This window comes from Ochotona princeps, chromosome 4, assembly GCF_030435755.1.
Source record: "Ochotona princeps isolate mOchPri1 chromosome 4, mOchPri1.hap1, whole genome shotgun sequence".
NCBI classification, from domain to species: Eukaryota; Metazoa; Chordata; class Mammalia; order Lagomorpha; family Ochotonidae; genus Ochotona; species Ochotona princeps.
In genome coordinates this window covers 6963344-6984382 of record NC_080835.1, presented here as the reverse complement: position 1 = coordinate 6984382, position 21039 = coordinate 6963344, and the positions used below count along the sequence as shown (strand labels likewise).

The window sequence follows — 21039 nt, the reverse complement described above, 5'->3', positions numbered from 1 at the left end:
CAATTAATGTCACAATGTTGTAAATGGTTGGAAATATTATGTTGGGACTTTTAATTGATTGGGATGATACTCTGCTGGCTCTACCTTCAGACCAGAGATGGTCTCACCAAGAAACCATTGAACTTACCAGGACAATAAGATGCTGAACTTTATGCTTGGTAAATACCTCCAATGAAAGAATGTCAACTGAATTTGAATTATGGAAATGCAACAAGGTGGAGCAATCCACCATGTGGGGAGGGTGTGGGGAGTGGCGGGAGGAATCCCAGTGCATAAAAAATGTATCACATAATGCAATGTAATTCTCTTTCTGCAGTGGATCCTGTGAGAAACGCCATCCCTGTTTTCTTTGCGCCACGGAGCTCGCTCAGTGGTACCATGGCAATCTTCGCCTCAGTCCTACGTGGAAGGACTTCCCTTCCCACTTAGAGGACACTGCGGAATCAACAAGATCCACGCAATCTGGAAAATCAACCAAAAATAACAACAACAAAAAAACCAAGGCAGTGCTCGGCGGTCGGCTTAGTGGCGCCTCGGAAAAGGGTAAGTTGGGAACCCAGCAGGGGAAAGGCCGGTGGGAATTTTGACCGGAGAATTACAGGTAACTTTGGGTAGTCGTTGCACAAAGCCCCTCCAGTGGCGGCTAGAAACTGCAGGAGTGCTGAAACCTCTAGCACTGGTGGCAATATTAATAACCTTGGTGGGACCCAGGCAAAGACAGGGACGGCTAACTAACACACATTCCCCCATAACGAAACGCTGCGGTACCGGAAGGGCGCTAGGACCCTGAAGTGCGGTGGCTGGCAGCTGAGGCAGCGAGGGTGAAAACCCCAGGATCACAGCTAAACTAAATTCTGGGCCAACCCAGGCCGGGGGAAAGAGGCAGTGGAGCGGGGCAGCCAGATCCCGTACCTCAGACAAAAAAACAAAGCAAAAAAAAAAAAAAAATTCAAGATACATGACGGGCGCCTAGGCGCTGAAACCTAAGGTGCTGAAACCTAAGGTGCTGAAACCTGGAACCCAGAAGGGAAACAAAAAAAACAAAAACTCCCTGGGCCAGAAGGAAAACTAAAATCTAGGCTAGCAAGACCTCAGGCCACCCACTAGGTGGCAACAGAGGTCAAGGGTGAGAATCCAACAAAACCTTGGGCCACAAATATGAGACGGAATCAGAGAGTTAGTGATGTAGACACAGCTTGCTCCACCCCAAAAAGCCACCATAAAGCCTGGTCAATTGCAGAGATTACAGATGAAGAAATTGAAGATGTCTCTGATAAGGAGTTCAGAAAAATAATTATAAAACTCTTCAGAGACAATGAAAAACGATGGGACGAGCTCAAAGATTTTAAAAACCACATAATCACAGAAACAAAATCACTCAAAAATGAGATCCTAGACTTGAAGAACAAAGTTGAGAGCTTAGCCAACAGAATTACAGCAGCAGAAGACAGGATATCCGACTTGGAATATTCCCACAATGAAAGCAGGCAGATTATTAACCAACTAGAGTCACAACTACACAAGGCAACCAAGACGATCCAGGAGATGAACGACAACATCAAGAAGTCAAATATCAGAATCATGGGGCTCCCAGAAGGAGTGGAAAGAGAGACAGGCATACAACCAGTACCTGAGGAAATTATGCAGGAGAACTTCCAAAATACCTGGAACATGAACCCAATCCAAATTCAGGAAGGCCAGAGGACTCCCCACAGGGTGGACCCAAAACAATCCTCCCCAAGACACGTGGTAATCAAGCTACCCTCCAATGAATACAAAGAAAGAATCCTAAGGTTAGCACGAACCAAAGAGAAGCTTACATTTAGGGGCAGGACCATCAGAATCATTGCCGACTTCTCAGAACAGATGCTCCAGGCAAGAAGGGAGTGGAACAAAATCTTTCAAGTACTGAAAGAGAACAACTGTCAACCAAGAATACTCTATCCAGCAAAGATTTTATTTGTATACGAGAACGAAACTAGATACTTCCACAGCAAAGAGAAATTAGAAGAATATGCCAACACAAAACCAACTCTACAAAATCTCCTTAGAAATGCGCTACTCCCAGAGAAAAAGGAAGCAAGCCATAAGCAAGGATGGCAATCAGGGAGATCTCAATAAAGCCCATCCACAGAAACGGCAATCAATTACCAACAACCTCAAAAACACAGGCATATGTCACGGCAAAATTATAGTTTCTCAATATTAAGCCTCAACACAAATGGCTTAAATTCATCACTCAAAAGGCACCGATTAGCAGACTGGGTTAAAAATCAGGACCCAACTATATGCTGCTTGCAAGAAACACATCTAACCAGAAGAAACTCCAAGAAACTCAAAGTGAAAGGGTGGAAACAAATATTCCATGCCAATGGACGAGAAAAAAAGGCTGCTGTGGCAGTCCTATTCTCAGATGATATGGACTTCAAAGTAACAAACGTCAAAAACGACAGGGAAGGGCGCTACATCTTCTTGAAAGGGAGGATCCAACAAGAACCAATCACTATTCTTAACATTTATGCTCTTAGCCCAGATGCACCCAGCTACGTGAAACAACTACTTTTGGACTTAAAGGGAGACATAGATGAACATACGATAATTCTAGGAGATCTGAACACCCTACTAACACCAATAGATAGATCAACACAGCAAAAGCTCAACAGAGAAGCCACAAAACTCACACAAACAATAGAACAACTGGACCTAGTAGACATCTATAGAATATTTCATCCTAAGGCCACAGACTACACCTTCTTCTCAGCAGTGCATGGCACCTTCTCCAGGATAGACCACATAATAGGACACAAAGCAAGTTTAACTAACTACAAAAACATCAGAATCATACCATGTACCTTCTCAGACCATCACGGAGTGAAAGTGGAAATCAACAACTCAAAATGTCCCAGGAAACATGTAAACTCCTGGAGGCTAAACAATATGCTATTAAACAAACAATGGGTTAGAGAAGAAATTAAAGACGAGATCAAAAAATTTATGGAAACCAACGAAAACTCAGATACAAACGTCCAAAACTTATGGGACACTGCCAAAGCAGTGTTACGTGGTAAGTTTATTGCAATTAGCGCGCATGTCAAAGCCCAAGAAAGGCAACAAATGCAGGAATTAAGCACACACCTCCAGGAACTGGAAAAGCAACAGCAGAAGGACCCCACAAACAAGAGGAAACAAGAAATCATCAAAACAAGACAAGAACTAAATCAGAAAGAAATTAAAAAAACCATTCAGAAAATAAATGAATCAAAAAGCTGGTTCTTTGAGAGGATAAACAAAATAGATACCCCACTGGCCCGATTGACAAAGAAAAAACAAGACAAAGCAAGAATTAGCAGCATCAAAGATGAAAAAGGCAACATAACAACAGACATTACAACCATTAAGAACATAATTAGAAATTACTACAAAGGACTGTACTCCAACAAATCAGAAGACCACCAAGAAATGGAAAAGTTCTTAGACTCACACCACCTGCCAAAACTTAGCTCAGAGGCAACAAATGAACTGAACAAACCCATTACCGAATCAGAAATAGAGTCCGTGATTAAAGATCTCCCAATAAAGAAAAGCCCAGGCCCAGATGGTTTTACCGCAGAATTCTACAAAACATTCCAAGCAGAGCTAACCCCAATCCTTTACAAGCTCTTCAAAACAATAGAAAAGGAAGCAACTCTTCCAAACTCATTCTATGAAGCCAATATCACCTTAATCCCAAAACTGAATAGAGAATTAACAGAGAAGGAAAACTACAGACCGATCTCTCCGAATAACGTTAACGCTAAGATTCTCAACAAAATCCTAGCCAATAGGATACAAAAAAACATCAGACAGATCATCCATCCAGACCAAGTAGGTTTCATCCAGGGGATGCAGGGATGGTTCAACATAAGGAAATTCATAAATGTGATACATCACATCCAAAAACTGAAAAACAAAAACCATGTAATAGTATCAATAGATGCAGAAAAAGCCTTCGACAAAATTCAACACCACTTCATGTTAAAAACCCTAACCAGGGTGGGGATAGAAGGAACAATTCACAATATAATCAAAGCAATATATGAAAAACCCAATGCCAGCATCATACTAAATGGAGAAAAATTGGATCCCTTCCCACTGAGATCTGGAACAAGACAAGGCTGCCCACTATCACCACTGCTATGCAATATAGTCCTAGAGGTACTTGCAGAAACCATAAGACAAAAAAAAGAAATCAAAGGAATCCAAATTGGAAATGAAGAAGTCAAGCTTTCACTATTCGCAGATGACATGATTCTTTACATAGAAAAACCAAAAAACTCAATACAAAGACTCCTAGAACTCATACGAGAATTTGGCAGAGTGGCAGGATACAAGATAAATGAACAAAAATCAACAGCCATAGTGTATGCAAATGGCCACAAGATGGAAGAAGATCTAACCAACAAGCTACCATTCAAAATAACAGAGAAAAGCATGAAATATCTGGGAATAAATTTAACCAAAAGCGTAGAAGACCTTTATGAAGAAAATTACAAAACACTCAAAAAACAAATAGAACAAGACCTCGAAAGATGGAACAACATCCCATGCTCCTGGATAGGCAAAATTAATATCATCAAAATGTCTATACTACCAAAAGCAATATATACATTCAATGCAATCCCAATAAAATTACCCACAGCATTCTTCATTGAACTGGAAAAAATGACACACAGATTCATCTGGAAACACAAAAAACCATGAATAGCCAGAACCACTCTGAAGAATAGGAACTTAATAGGGGGAATCACAGTACCGGGTCTATGGACATACTACAGGGCAGTGGTCATCAAAACAGCCTGGTACTGGCACAAAGATAGAGAGGAAGATCAGTGGAACAGAATAGAAACACCAGACGGAAACCCACACAGATACAGTCAATTAATCTTTGACAAAAAGACAGACAACAACCCAAGCAAATGGAAAGGTCTGTTCAATAAATGCTGTTGGGACAACTGGTTAATAGCCTGCAGAAACAAAAAGATAGATCCACATCTCTCACCATACACCAAGATCAAATCTAAATGGATAAAAGACCTAAACCTACATCCAGAAACCTTCAAACTTTTGGAAGAAAATGTTGGAAACACACTGCAACACTTAGTGGTAGGCCCTGACTTCCTAAAAAAGACTCCAAAAGCAGTAGAAATCGAGACCAAAATAAACAATTGGGACCTCATCAAACCAAGAAGCTTCTGTATAGCTAGAGAAACAATCAACAAAGTAAAGAAACAACCCACAGAATGGGAGAAGATCTTTGCACACTACATAGGAGATAGAGGGCTGATCTCCAGAATAATGCAATGTAATTAATTTAAAAAAAAATGAAATGCAATAAAAATACGTTTTAAAAAAACCTTTTAAAGAAAATGATTCTACTGTATGATGTATGAGTCAATGAAGAATTTAATCAGAAGAAAATGTTTTGAAGAGGCTGGTCAGGAAAGGCCGCCGTTCCTGCTAGGACAGGACGTGGACTAAGTAGGGTTGACCCGTGGACCCACGGTTGGATGCTGCTGCATCACACCATTGTTTTCGCTGCATTCCTGTGTCTGTCAGTCTTCAGGTGCCCCTCCGTTGTTGTTCTGTCCTCTCCTACTTTCTGGAATTTGCCCTCTCTGCTTCACCCTGGCTAGCGTTTCTCTATCTGTTTAAACACGGCCTTCCACTTGTCTGCCATCTTCATATGATATCAAGGTTTATAGATTGTAAAGTCAGATTAAGTAGACGTTTTGAAGTGACACCAGCCGTGGGCAGCATTGAATCATAGACCTCAATACCAGCTTCTAGTTTTCACACTTCTGTGTAATTCACTCATGTTTACTGGGCTTGTTTCTAATACACAGAATATTCTAGGACTGTGAGTTGCTGCTCCCAACTCACAGGGTAGATTTTGCAAGATTATTTTCCATCATGCAGTCTTCCCTGGAGCTCCATACTTTAGCCACTGCAGTTGGAGAGACCCATACAACCAGAAATGAGATCTTCACTCCAACAGTCTGAAAGGCCCTTCATTCTTCCAACACCCATGTGATGAAGCTTGGGAGTAGACTCTTCCCCAGTAATAATGGATAATGATGACATAGCTCTTAACAATGTCTTAGTTGGAAACTGTGACAAGACATTAGCATATCTGTCATCACCTCATAGGCAGCATTTTTAACACCTCAGAAAAATCAGACTGTGAGTGTGTCATTCAGGAACGAAGGACTCTAAAGAAATTAAGTAATTCCATTCAACAAAATAAGGGCTGGTAGGATACTGAGGTGTCTCATCTCTCAATTATCTGAGTGGGAGGCTGTGGCAGAGACATGTTTATCTCAAAGGTAATTGTTGGTGTGGTTTTGCTAGGAAATAAACACCAAAGAAAACTACAGGAAAGTCAAACCAAAATTAAATGCAAAGTGATCTGAAAACAGTGAAAAATGAAAAGCTCATGTAGTTGCCAGAATGCACCGCCCGCCTGTGTATAGCTCTATTCTTTATAAAAAAGAAAAAGAATTGCAAAGTTTTTATCAAAGAGTTAAGAGCTTGTTGCTTAGAGCCAAATTGCTTTCTCCTTCATAATCTTGAGACCTAGCTAAAGGACATGTCAACTTTGCCCTGCTGAAACTTAGAATTGATGTGCACTCCTTTGTGCCTCATGTTTCTCTCCACTCTTAGCAGGGATATCTACAGAGGTTAGCATGGGCTTGTAACCATGCTGCTTTCATGTTAAGGACATGTGTTTTTTTTCTTTTTCTTTAGTTCCCCAGAAGTACAAATACGAAGTGCTCTACTATCAAACTATAATAAATATTTTCGTTCACATTTGAGCATCATTTTAATGTTAAAGATGTGAACTCTGAATGTAAACTAGAATTAAATTAGTTTTCCCTCAGCATTTCGCATGCGGCAGTTTATGTATCATGTCAGAGCAATGGAGTCACTGGGGCTGGAGTATAGAATCTCCATGTTTTCCTTTATCAACATTTTGTTCAGGAGGCATTTGGTTTTTTACATGGTTGATATGGGGCATTTTTCATTGGGCCAGTACCAACCAGCTTGTGTGATGTCTGAAAGGCCTTTGTTCTTCATACATCATCAGCTAACACACAGTCCTGTCCTAGCCCATTGAATCTGGATGAACACTTCCTGTGTTGTCTCAAAAGAGCTGTGCATGTTTTTCCGATGACATTGGTTTCTGCACGGTAGTGTTTGGACTTCTTCCATCCCCTGCAGAAGCTCCGGTTGGGGGTGGGTGACCTCAGAGTACTCAGCCTCTGAGGGCATCCAATTCCCTGTGGCCTCCTTGGCAGTTGGGATATAGTCCTTGTTGCTCGTATTAATAGTTTGTGGTGAAGGTCTGGGAGTCTTCATGGTTGGGATCCAAGCCTCCTCCTTACCACCTGCTCCACTCTGGAGTGCCCCCCTGCTCCACGCACAAGACCTCCTGTTAAGAGGTTGTCAGGATTGCACCGGATTCACCCCTCATGCATTGGTATAGTAGTTTTACTGTTGTTTAGTGCCGCTTTGAGTCTGTTGTCTATGAATTACCAGATTTGATCTTGATAGGCTATATTGTACTTTTTTCTCACTCTTTTTATGGTCCTGAAAGATTTCCTTACCCTTCCTCCCCCATTACCGGTTAACATAGCGTATTGAGGGTATAGTAGGTTTTACAGTTTTTTGATGTAGATCTTAAGTATTCTGACATTAATTGTTGGTTTATAGATTATATCACATTATCTTATTGCATTGGATACAGGTTGTTAGAGATTGCATTAATATTACAATATACAGGTACTATCTTCCAAGTTGTCATCTTTTCATCTCAGATTAAGGCAAACATGTGGTATTTAACCTTTTGGGATTGGTTCATTTCTCTTAGCATGATGGATTCCAGTCGGGCCCATTTGACCACAAAGAACTGCATTTTGTTTTTTTTAATAGCTGAGTAGTATTCCATAGAGTAGATGAACCATAGGTTTCTTATCCAGTCTTCTGTTGATGGACATTTTGGTTGCTTCCAGGTTTTTGCAATTGTAGATTGTGCTGCTAGCGGCCCGCAGAAACAGAAGAACAATAAATGTCCTTCGGGACCAGGGAGGAGAGCTTTCTCTGGTCCGAGCCTGGCTCCACCTCTGGACCCCCACCCTCCCTTGCAATGACCATTGGGAACGCTTCGAAAACCCCTCACAGCAAACAATCATACAAACTAAAAAAACCTAAAATAAATAGACAAACAACAGAAAGTAGAGCTTGAAATCTGACAGGAAAGAGCTGGCGTGGATTGGCTCATGCCTCGCTGGGTGGGACACAAAGATTAGTTACTCCTCACCATGGTGTTGGGGATTTCCCTGCACAGCCCCCCCAAAAACAAACAAACAAAAAAATGTTCTGCACCTTAAATGTTGACAAATGTCTTGTTAGAGTTACAAGTCAGTCTAGATTACCCTAAAATCTGCCAAGATCAGCAAAATTATACTTCAACACAACAAATGGCTAAATACTAAAATGAAATAGACACGAGACAGCTGAATGGTACCTTATAGCCATTTTAAGGTATATAGCAGCCGGTCCTGTATATAAACTAAAATTGAAATGTCAATGAGCTAATCATAGGTTGTGGTTAGGACTTGCTTTTTTTTTTTAACATACTGGTTACTCAAAACCATGTCAATTCCATAATATTGCAAATTGCTGTTGATGTTATATTGGGACTCTTAATTGACTGGGATGATATTCTACCAGCTCTAACTTCAGACCAGAAATGGTCTCCCCAAGAAACTGTTCAACCCATCTGGACAATAAGTAGCTGGACTCTATGCTTGCTGTATGTTTGCAAGGAAAGAATCTTGATTGAATTTGAACTGTAATACTGCATCAAGGTGGAGGAATCCACCAGGAGGGAGGGGAGGTGGAGGGGTGGGGAGATTCCCAGAGCCTATGAAACTGTCACATAATGCAAAATAATTAATAAAAAAAAAAAGAGCTGTGCAAGGACCCTTGGTGTAGCACCTGCTCCAGAAACTGAATTCTTGGGTTTGTGTCCAAAACAAGATATGAGCTACTTGAAGTCCATGCTTGAAGTCTCAGTTTTACATTGATTCATTTCCACTCCCATGGGGTGCTTGGTAAGTGATTTTATGTGACTTAGTGAGCAAGGATATGGACGAGTCACATCAGGATCTTCTTCCTGCTTTGAAGAAGCCAACAAATGCTAAGAATATCCTGCTCAGAATCTTTTTTGCACAAGTGTGTCCCTCTAGTTAGGAGTCTGTGAATACCCTTAACAATTCTACTGCCAAATGTACATTGTGTAGATCAGCACATGGGTTAAATGTGGTGCACAGGAAATACTGACTTAGTTTGAATAGTGTATTTCTTCTACATTTTTATTATTATCATTTTATGATACAGTTCCATAGGCTCCTGCTATTTCCCTTATCCCAGCCCCAACTCCCCCCCATGACATAGTTCCTCTATATCATTACTAAAGTATAGTTCTTCATACACAGTCATATGTTCATCATTGTGGGCCTGGACAATGGCAGAGAGTCCAGCATCCTATTGTCAAGATACATTTAACAGTTTCATTGTCAGTCCATTTTTGTCTGGAAGTAGAAATGCATACTACATTATATCCTCAGATCTGGATATGTTAGTCTCCATTTCACAGTTAATGTAAATCCCCTCAAATGAAAAGTCATAATACAAAAGTAACAATAGAAAGAAAGATAGAAATTTACAATGCCATGAAGTTAAATAGCATGTTACTAGATATGACAGTCTCCGTTACATAGCTACTATACATCCCCTTAACTGAAAATCCACAAAACAAAATCAACATCAGGAAGAAAAAAGAAACTAACAACACCATAAAGTTAAATAAGATGCTACTAAATGACTAACATGTATCTGAAGAAATGAAAATCAAGAAACTTCTTGCAGAAAATGATGGTACTGAATGATCTATGAGTCATTGAAGAATTTAATCAGAAGAAAGTGTTTTGAAGAGATGAAACCAACAGAAAACAACAAAACCCATGCAATAACAGTTTCCGCTGATTTTTGTTGGTGAAATGTGTCTCTTCTAGACAATAAATAGATGGGTTTTGTTTTTTAATCCAGTCTACTAATCTATGACATTTGATTGAGCTTAAGCCATTTACATTTAGAGTTTAATATGTATGGGTGGTACTTTGTTCCTGCCATTTTTGGAGTGGGTTGTTCATTGGTTTAGTCTTCTGTTGTCATTTTACTGGGATGTTCTTCCCATTTGCCTTTAGCTTTGTTTGGTGCTATTCCTCTTCTCTGTTAAGAGAACATCTTATCTGCCAAGATCAACAAAATTATACTTCAACACAACAAATGGCTAAATACTAAAATGAAATAGACACGAGACAGCTGAATGGTACCCTATAGCCTTTTTAAGGTATATAGCAGCCGGTCCGGTCCTGTATATAAACTAAAATTGAGATGTCAATGAGCTAATCATAGGTTGTGGTTAGGACTTGTTTGTTTTTTTTGGTTTGTTTGTTTGTTTGTTTTACATACTGGTTACTCAAAACCATGTCAATTCCATAATATTGCAAATTGCTGTTGATGTTATATTGGGACTCTTAATTGACTGTGATGATATTATACCAGCTCTGACTTCGGACCAGAAATGGTCTCCCCAAAAAACTGTTCAACCCATCTGGACAATAAGTAGCTGGACTCCATGCTTAGTATATGTTTGCAAGGAAAGAATCTTGATTGAATTTGAACTGTAATGCTGCATCAAGGTGGAGGAATCCACCAGGAGGGAGGGGAGGTGGAGGGGTGGGGAGATTCCCAGAGCCTATGAAACTGTCACATAATGCAAAATATTAATAAAAATAAAAAAAGAAGATTAAGCAAAAAAAAAAAAAAAAAGAGAGAACATCTTGAAATATCCCTTGTCGGGCAGGTTTGGAAGAGGCATATTCTTTTAACTTTTCTTGACTGTGGAAGATTTTTATTTCATTTTCAAAGACAAAAGAAAGCTTTGCTGGATATGTTATCCTAGGCCGACATTCTTTTTCTTTTAGGATCTGGAATATGTCACTCAATTCACTTCTTGCCTGTAGAGTTTGCTGTGAGAGATCTCCTGTGAGCTTAATTGGCATTCCTTTATATGTCAATTGATTTTTTTCACGTGCACATTTAAGGATCTTTTCCTTATGTTCAATTGAAAAGAACTTGATAATCATGTGTCTTGGTGAAGATTGCTTTTGATCAGGCCTATTGTGAGTTCGGTGCCCCTTCTGGATCTTGTTTTCCAATTCTTTCTCCAGATTAGGGAAATTTTCCTTCATTATTTCATTAAATACATTCGTAAAATCAGTTTCTCTTTCTGCACCCTCTGGGGCTCCCATAACTCTTATATTAGGCCTCTTCATAGTGTCTTTCAATTCTCGAATACTTTTTTTGGCCTGATCCAGCTCTGCTTCCAGCTTTTTGTTGGCTTCCCCCTGATGACAGGAAATATCTTTCAATTCTGAGATTCTTTCTTCTGCTTGCTTCATTCTATTTTGGAGACTTTCCACTGAACTTTAAATTTGCTCTACTGTGTTCTTAATTTCTGATATATCACCTTTGATTTGCTTTATTGCTGCTATTGATTTGTAAAATAGTCCTTGAATTCTTTGAACTCTTGTATGTGCTTCTTATTGCTGATCAGAAGCTTTATAATGAGTTTTTTGGATTCTGTGTCCCCGATTTTCTCGATGTCTCCCTCAGTTAACTCTGAGGTTGGCATAGGGTTTTGCTCCTTTGCAGGGGAGTTTTCAGTAATATTCATTGTGCCTTTGTCTCTTTTTTTGCTCTTGGTCATTGTACTTCTGGTGAGCAGAGTCTTCTCCTTGGGGCAGGTTTCTAAGCTGTGTCACCCCAGGTTTATTGCCATTGGTACACAGCTCTTTGCTTGCAGCCAATTGTGCCACAACCTCCAGCAGGTTCCAGGTCTGGGTTGTCAGATTTCCACAAAGAATTCTGCAGCCCCAGCTCCTGGCTCACCAATCTCCATCTCCTGTGATACCGTGCTGAGGCTGCACAGTTGTCTGTACAATCTTTTCCCACTTCTGGTTGAAGCAATTCCCAGGATTAGGGAGACACCAGGTGGCCTATATAGCTAGTTTGTTGGTGGCTGTGATCTTGCTGCCTGTTGGACATTAGTTCTGGGTGCCACACGGACCTATTTTGACCCGTACAAAGCTACAGTCAGTATTATTTTTCCTGTGGGACCAGTGCAATCCACCAAACTCAGTGAGTTCTTGTGAGCTCAGCACATGCATAGTTCAATGTTGTCCCATGCAGTCTTAAAGCTTTTGCCACAGTGTACAAAATGGTGCCTGATGTACCACCACTACAGTTCTTGATCTGCTGGATGTCAGATCTGAGGGCTACCCAGATCTCTCTTGGATGGAACCTGTAGAATGCCACGTTGCTGCAATTCACTGAGTCAGAAATGAGTTCACTCCCAGCTCAGCGTATGCTCTGTCCTTTCCCTTCCCTTTGCCTCCTTATGCAAAATGGCACCCAATTCAGCTCTAGGGTCTGACTGGGCTATGAAATCCACCCTGTTGTCACACTGCCCATCTGGAATCTGCTGCTCTGTCTCTACTCCTGGCCAAATCAAACTGACCAGCAGGATGGACAGTTCTTTTTCTGGGTTCACCTCCCATTTTCCCAGTGAAACTCCCTTCCCACCTGGTTGCTGGTGCAGTTCTGGCTGCTGGTAGAGCTCAGATCTCCGTTAGCTGAATGCCGATGGATTATCAGTGACTGCAACACCACACCATTGTTTTCGCTGTTTTTGTGTGTCTGTCAGTCTCCAGGTATCCCTCTGCTATTGTTCTGTCCTCTCCTATTTCCTGGAATGTGTCCTCTCAGCCTCATCCTGATTAAATGTTTTTCTGTCTGTTTAAACGTGTTCTTACCCTATTCTGCCACCTTGATTCTCACCTTAGTTTCAACAGTGTATTAAAATCAACAGTACACTTTTAAGATCTTCTTCTGCTTGAGCAATAATTCTTTGTTTTTTTTCAGATTTCTGACTGGGGCCTGGCATGGTAACCTAGGCCTTGCCTGCCGGGATCCCATATGGGCACCGGTTGATGTTCCAGTGGCCCTGTTTCCCATCCAACTCACTGCTTGTGGTCTGGGAAAGCAGTCAAAGATGCCCAAAGGCTTTGGAATCCACAACCCACATGGGAGACCCAGAAGAGGCTCCTGGATTCTAGGTTTGAATCAGCTGAGTTCTGGCTATCTCAGCTACTTGGGGAGTGAATCATTAGACAGAAAATTTTGCTGTCTTTCCTCCTCTCTATGTATCTGACTTGCATATCTGACTTTCCAATAAAAATAAGTTAAAAAATTTTTAAAGAAAGGATATATGTTTACCCTAAAATGACCTTTGAAATAGTGAAATAGTTAGAAGTCAAATTGTTTTGATTGTTTATATCTACGTTTCTAGGCAATGATATTCCATTGTTAAATATAAACTATCATGCTGACTTAAGTCAGTGAATTTCAGTATCAATGTTTAAATTCTCGACACAAGAGAATGTACACTTTTTTTACTTAATGACCCCTCTCTAAAATGTTGAATCCATGGGGGGACTAGATAGCAGTAATATCCCACTCAAAATTCTAACTCCAGTCTGTTTTCTCTCCAGAACTCAGCTGGGAGTTGTGAGGCCAGACCATTTCATTCCAGAAATCAGCTCCCCTCCCCATATCACCTCAATTGTCAGGATCTCTTCAGCATTCTCTTTTCCATTGATGTGTGCTGCTCTTGCAAGCGCCTTCATGCCCTCTTCTAGCTGATTGGTGGTAATCAGCCACCGAGCCGACTCCACCAGCCACCTGCTTGAAGAACACACAATGTCTGAGAAGAATACTGCTGGGATTTTGGTGGAGACCATGTTGATTCCGTATATTTTGATAATATGGGCATTTTGATGATGTTGATCCTGCTGATCCAGGAACATGGTTTCTTCATCTCTGTGTGGAAAATGTTTAAGTGTCTCCATCTTTTAATGTATTCCATTTCTTTCTAAAAATGTTTTGTAATTTTCATCATAGAAGTCTTGCACATGTCTTTGGCTAAGTTTATTTCAAACTATTTGAGATTCCTCACTGCTATTTTAAATGTCATCATACTTACAAGTTCTTTCTCAGTCATGGAGTTTTTTTTTTAATCTATACTACTGTCATTGATTCATGCTCATTAATTTTGTATCCTGCCACCCTGACAAATGCTCTTATGAGTTCCCATAATCTGTTGATTGAGTCTTTTCATTTTCCTGTGTAGAGAATCACGTCATCTGTAAACATGGGTAATTTTTATTCCCCAGTTCCAGTTTGAATTCCTTAATTTTTTTTTTTTTGCCTAATATCTCTGGCAAGGAATTTCAATACTATATTGAATAGCAGTGGTGAAATTGGACACTCTTTTCTAGTTCCAAATCTTATTGGAAAAGTTTTCAGTCTTTCTCCATTTAGTATGATGCTGGATTTGGTTTTTTGGTGTATTGGTTTGATTGTGTTATAGAAAGTTCTATGGCTATCTTGCTTAAAGTTTTTAGCGTGAAGTTGTGTTGGATTTTGTCAAATGCCTTCTCTGCCTCTATTTAGATGATCGCATGGTTTTTATTTTTCAACTTGTCGACTTGGTGTATCCCATTTATTGATTTGTGAATGTGAAATCATTCCTGCATGCCATAGGTAAATCCCACCTGATCTGGGTGTCTGATCTGCCTGAAGTACTGGTGAATCTGTTGACTGGTATTTTGTTGAGGATCTTTGTGTCTATGCTTTTTAGGGATATGTATCATGGAATAAATAAATGACTAAATAAATAAATAAATAACACACAAACCACAGTTAGCACTCAATTGCTTAATTGTCTCTTAACCTGAGCACAAAGTTCCTTTCTCCTTCCATCTATCACTAACATAGATTCTAGCAGCATTTTTTAATCAGATGTGCTTTACCTATTATACTGATCCGTGTAAGCAATGGTATTGTGGGAAATTATATGACCTCAATAAGTGTTCACATAATAATAGAAAATGATGATAAGCAGTGGTATATGTCTTTTCATTACCTGGTGCCCTTTTATCACTTTTGTTAGTGTTTTGTAATCTTCATTGTAGAGTTCTTTGACGTCCTGAATAAACTTTCCCAAAGTATTACAGTTTTTTATGCTTATGATGAATAGGATGTCTGTTAGTGTGATCATTGTTGGATATAAAATTGTTACTGACATTTTGAATTGATTTTGTGTATAGTAGTCTGATGAATTGGTTCTTGTTGGGGTTTTTTGTTTCCAACATGTATAACAGCCTATCTTTTAGAAAAATGAAGGAACTACTTGATTTCCTGTTTTCTTAATTGTGTACCTTTTATTTATTTCTTTTGTCTAATAGCTTTGGTTTAAAATTCCATTGACTAAGAATGGTATGAATGAAATTCTTGTTTTGTTCCACATAAAGTCTGGGATAAATTCCACATGATCACATGATTTAATGTGTTGTTACATTTGATCTGCTAGACTTTTCTTTGAGAATTTTTGCAGTTGTTTATCAGAACCTTTGAGCTATAGATTAATTTTCTTTGTTGTGTACTTCTCTAGTTTTGGAATCAGGATAATTACGCCCTTGATGATGACGTTAGAAAGGCTTCCTCCCAGTCTTCCCCCTCAACCCCAAAAGATTCAGTGCTAGTTCTTTAAAAGTTTTTAGAATTCTGCAGTGAAACTGTTCTGTCCTGGGTTTTTCTTGGTTAGGAATTCCTTTATTATAGATTCAGTCTCATCAATGGTTATTGATCTGTTAAGGTATCCTATGTATTCATGAATCAACTGTGGTATGTTTGTTTCCAGATATCAATCTGTTCTAGTTTTTCTGATTTGTAGGCATAGAGTTGTTTACAACAGATTCTTATGATTCTTATATTTCTTCAGTATCATCAGCGGTACATTTTTATATCTGATGATTGATATACTTTTTCTCTTAATCTAAATAGCAATGTGGCAATTTTGTCTGTTCAAATTGTTAACTTTTTAAAAAAAATAGATTTATTTATTTGAAAAGCAGATTTATAGAAATGGAGAGTGATAAAGAGACAGAGAGACAGAGAGAAAGAGAGAGAGAAGACAGACAGACAGACAGACAGCACATGCATTCTTTGGTTTACTAGAGACAATTGCTGCTATCATCTTCCATCTTCCAAGGCTATTCTGATCTAACCAAACAGCCTGCAACTCTATCCAGGTTCCCACACAGTGGCAGAGACCAAGTCCTCGGGCCATCCTCTGCTGTTTTCCCAGATATATTATCAGGGAGCTACTTTGGAAGTGGGGCCTCTGGAACTCTAACTGATGCCCCTATGGAATGTTGCACTTACATGCAGTAGCTTATCCTACAGCAATTACTTGTTTACTGTTAACTTTCCAGGTCCTGGAGATGAGTCATTATGTTGTTTATCTGAAAATTTTCTACTACTCTTTCCTCCTAGTGTTGCTATAGTCCATTGGTATGGTATGCTTTGTTTTCACTATTTCAAGGAAATGTTTAAGTTTTCTATTCCTTTCCTCAATGACCCATTATCCATGTGTGCTGTTTGTATTTTATGGAGTTGCAGATTTTTCTTATGGCTTTGGTTTTTTTTTAATTTACACTTTTATTGAAAAACAGTTGGGCTCCCCACCCCCACCCCCTGACTTCCCTGTGGCTGTAGGACTTCCCAAACTGAGGGACAGAGACTCAAACAGAGCCTCGCCTGGGGTGTGGTGCCTTGGGGGTGGTGGTGGTGTTGGGGGGTGGTGATGAGGAGGCTGTGTTTGATGCAGGAGAGCAGGAAGGAGTGGGCATGCAACCCCAGAGCATCTTGGTTTCATGAGGGGAGCCCTGACAGCCTCTGTACGTGGTTGGGGTTTAGGGGGGACATGGGGCTTGAGGGAAGGAGGCCTATGGCAGCAACCCCTCACATGTGGTGTCTGGAAGGCTTTTAACCGAGTATGATGGGATGATACTTGGTGTAGGGTTGTTTATGATTTGCTAAATTTTTGTAAGACTTGACGTGCATGAAACTACACATTTTGGGTAGTTAAAGCTTTAGATATTAGTTTAATAGGCTATATAGTTCTTAGTTCAGTCAAGAAGTGTTGTCAGTTTTTTGTGCTGTGGTTTATTTTTAGCTTCAAAAGATTTATTTTATTTGTTGTAAATTGAAGTTTAAAAAAGACAGATCTTGCATCCACTGGTTCACTCTGTAAATGGCCTCAATAGCCAGGGCTGGACCAGACAGGAGCCAAGCACTGCCGCCTGCTCTCCCACATTGGGGCAGGGTATAAAACACTTGGGCCATCTTGCATTGCTTTCCCAGGACTATCCAGGACACAAACTGCTAAATGTATGAGATACTGATATTGCAGGCTGTCACACGCAGGACCTTATTTTTTAACCTTTATGGTTTTGAGGAAGGGTTTTTTTTTAAAGTTTTGCCTTATTGTTTTACTATATTAACTAAATAAAGTTTTATTAATAGAGTCAATCTATTTTTGTTATAACTTACCATTTGTTTTTAAAGTTAGCTTAGAGAGTCTTGGGGTGACCTGTTTTTCATCAGTTTTATTTTTTGTCTTGTTACTGATATATTTATTTTTAGTATAGGGAGCAACGTTTTTGTTCTTAGTGGTTTTATTGTGGTTTTGTTGGTCAGAATTTTTTGGTACAGGCATTTTTAGTGTGGTTAGAGTTTTAAAAGTGTTGTTGGGATACAATTGATTTCATGTAGTTGGCTTCTTCAGATTAATTAGTAATTGTTAAGGCTGTGTCTAAGCCTTGAAAAGGCATGCCTATTTCCAGACATCATTTTATAATTCTCTTACTGCACTTTGTAAGCATTTTGACTGTCAGAGGTAAGTATTCTGCTCACCTTTGAAGTGGTGTGAGCAGCTCAGCTAGAGGGGAGTTTGCCTCTGCTTGCTTTCCACATGCACGGGCGGGAGGTCTGGGGTTATGTTCCCGACTAGACAGCTGCTTGAGTAATGTTGCAGTTATAAATACACACATTTCACGCAAGGACACTTCCTTGTCAGCCACCAGCTACCTGGAATCCCCTACCAACGCTGCACTCATGGCTGAAAGAAATAAAACTTTAAGAGCCCAAGTGGTTTTCCTGCACTTCAGTGTTCTGCTTGGGGCACTCTGCATTAGCACTCCACCTTGCCACATCTCCCTGGTGAGGGGCTTCTTCTTCACTATGCTAAAAATAAAGTTTCTGTTCTGCTTGCAAAGAAAAAAGAAGAAAAAAATAGAAAAAGTAAATTGAAATTGGTTGGAGGAGATACATGGTGTGCTGTTGACTTTTAAAAGGGAGCCTATGCAAGGGAATGTTTCCCGTGTTGGTGCAAAGAATGTGGATTCCATAGTTGTAGGATGGAATATTTTGTAAATATTTTAGAGTCTATTTGACATACAATTTGTGCAAGTTCTGTGATTTCTTTGCTAAATTTTTGTTGGATGATCAGTTCATTGTGGGATGTGTTGCTACAGTCCCCAATGTTGATGTCTTGGGGCTTAAGTCTTTTCTTCAGATCTAGTAGCATCTGTTTCATAGAAGTGAGTGGTCCTGCATTGGGTACATTTACATTATAGTGGTCACATCTTATATACTTGACCACTTGATTCTGACAGAGTGATTTTCATTTTCCCATTTTAGAGTTTCTGTCTTGAAGTCTGTTTTGTCTGATACAAGCATAGTTACTTCCTCCTTTGATTTCTGTTTGTAGGGAACATTTTTTCCATATCTTCAGTTTTAGTAAAAGTGTATATTTACTGGTGATGTAATTTTTTTGTGGGTAGCATACCGTTGGATCATTTGTAAAAGCTTTTAAAAAAAACGTTGATTTTTTTAATTGGGGAATTTAGTCTTTTTTATTCTAGGTTCTATTGGTAAGTGATGAATTTATGAGGCCACCTTTCCTTTCAAATTTATTTTGTTGCTTAAAGCATCTTTTGCCCTTTTACTGGTAGGTTTTATACATTCATACATGTTTTGTTTCTTCGTGTCTGTATGTAGGACACCTGTGTGTTTAATTAGTAAGACTGGTCAGACAGTGATGAATTCCCCAAGTGTTGGTTTTGAAAGGCTTAACTGTCCATTATTTATTAAAGAGTATATTATTCAACAAAGTATTATTTGTTAGGAGCTTATTTTTTCCATCTCTCTGTGTATCTATGCCATACCCCCTTGCCTGTAAAATTTCTGATAAAAAAGTAAGCAGTCAGTTGAATGGATGGTTTTCAAGAGTGACCCAGAAATTTCCTCTGGAATGTTTCGCATTTTCCCTTTTTTGAAAATATTACCAGTATGAGAATATCTCCTGCATTTCGTCATTTTAAGAAGATAGCTGTACTTTCCTCTCTCCCTCAATTTCCCATTCCTTTCTATTTGTATTTCTCCTAGTTTTCTGGAAAAGCTTAAGTTCAGTTCAATTCACGATCTTGGGCTGGATGCACCATTACCTGTAATGTTTCATAACTGACGAGTAGGGAGATCAAACTTCCAACAGGAATATGTGCAAGGGTTACCAATAATCATTAAATCATAAGGTATCGTTTTGGTTCTTGTGCACTGCCTCCTTCTGTGCTGTACTTGCTGCATGTTTAAGAGATTGATTGTAAGGTGTGGTTTTTCTTTTTAAATTATTGCCATTCAAAGCACAGTGAAGTGCAAAATTGTGGTTTCTGCTTAAATGTCCTGATAGATAGGGGTCCTGAGCATTGGGTCGTGTGCCTGTTGGCCTTCCGAAGTCTTCATTGAAAAAAATGCCTCTGCCTGTACTTTGTCCATTTCTTTACCAATTTGTTTTGTTATTAATGAGTTTATTGAATTGCTTGAAGATATTGGGTGCTAATTCTTTTTCATACGCAAAGCTTGATGATAGCTTTCTGCCATTCTGTTAGTTTCCCCTTTACTAGATTGAATTGTCCCTTTGTTGTGAAGAGAGTTTTTAGTTTGATATAATTCCACCTGCCTCATTTTGCTTTTATGTCCTGTCTTCCGAGCTTTTACAAAAGACTTAGGCCAATTTCTTGCAGTAGTTTCATTAAGTTATCCTTTAGTAATCTGATGGCTTCAGGTCTTAGATTTAAATCCTTAATCCGTTGTGAGTTTATTTTTCTATACATGTAAGGTAGAGGTGTTGTTCATGCTTCCATATGGACAATTCCATTCTTCAATAATATCACTGTTGAAGAGACTATTCTTTTTAGGGAAGATTATTTTTGAACTTTTTTTGTCAGAGATTAGTTTATGGTAGATGCATGGATTAATTTCTGGAGTTTCTATTCTGTTCTATAATACAGAAGCCTACTTGTGTTAGTGTGAGATTGTGTTTCTTAAACCACAACTGTCTGTTCCTTCAACATGTAAATGATCATGTAAATGATCATGTAAATGATCATTTATGTAAATGATCATGTCATTCCTTCATGTAAATGATCATGTCATCAGCAAACAGGGTAATTTGACTTTTCTTTTCTAATTTCTGTCTCTTTAATTCTTTCTCTTTCCTAATGGTTATGGTCAAATCTTCTAGACTATAATGTTACTAATGGTGACAGTGGATATCTTCGTATGCTTTCAGTTCATGGTATAAATGATTCTAGTTGATTAAGATTCACTATGATACTGGTTCCTGGCTGATCACACACTGGTTTTATTGTGTTGAGGTATGTTGCTTCAATTCTTGAAAAGTTTTTTTTTTTTAAAAAAACAAAATGATGTTGTATTTTATCAAATGCTTTCTTTGAGTCTGTTGAGATTATAAAATAGATTTTATTTTTCAGTTTGTTAATGTCTTGTGTCACCTTTTTGATTAGTGTATGTTGAACCATCCCTGTATCCCTGGGATAAATCCCTCTTGCTTTGGGTGGATAATTTTTTTGTTGTGTTGTGTTTGGTAAGGATTTTGTTGAGGATTTT

General features: G+C 39.1%; 1 protein-coding gene across 1 annotated transcript in view; it reads right to left on the bottom strand.

Moving 5' to 3' along the window:
• The window catches only part of LOC101525387 (steroid transmembrane transporter SLC22A24-like), a 49988-nt gene that overhangs the window by 7845 nt on the left and 21104 nt on the right, over positions 1-21039 (bottom strand). Inside the window, exon 5 of the mRNA XM_058662401.1 lies at positions 13785-13908. Within this exon, the coding sequence (XP_058518384.1) occupies positions 13785-13908 (124 nt within the window). The remainder of the gene's footprint in view (positions 1-13784; positions 13909-21039) is intronic.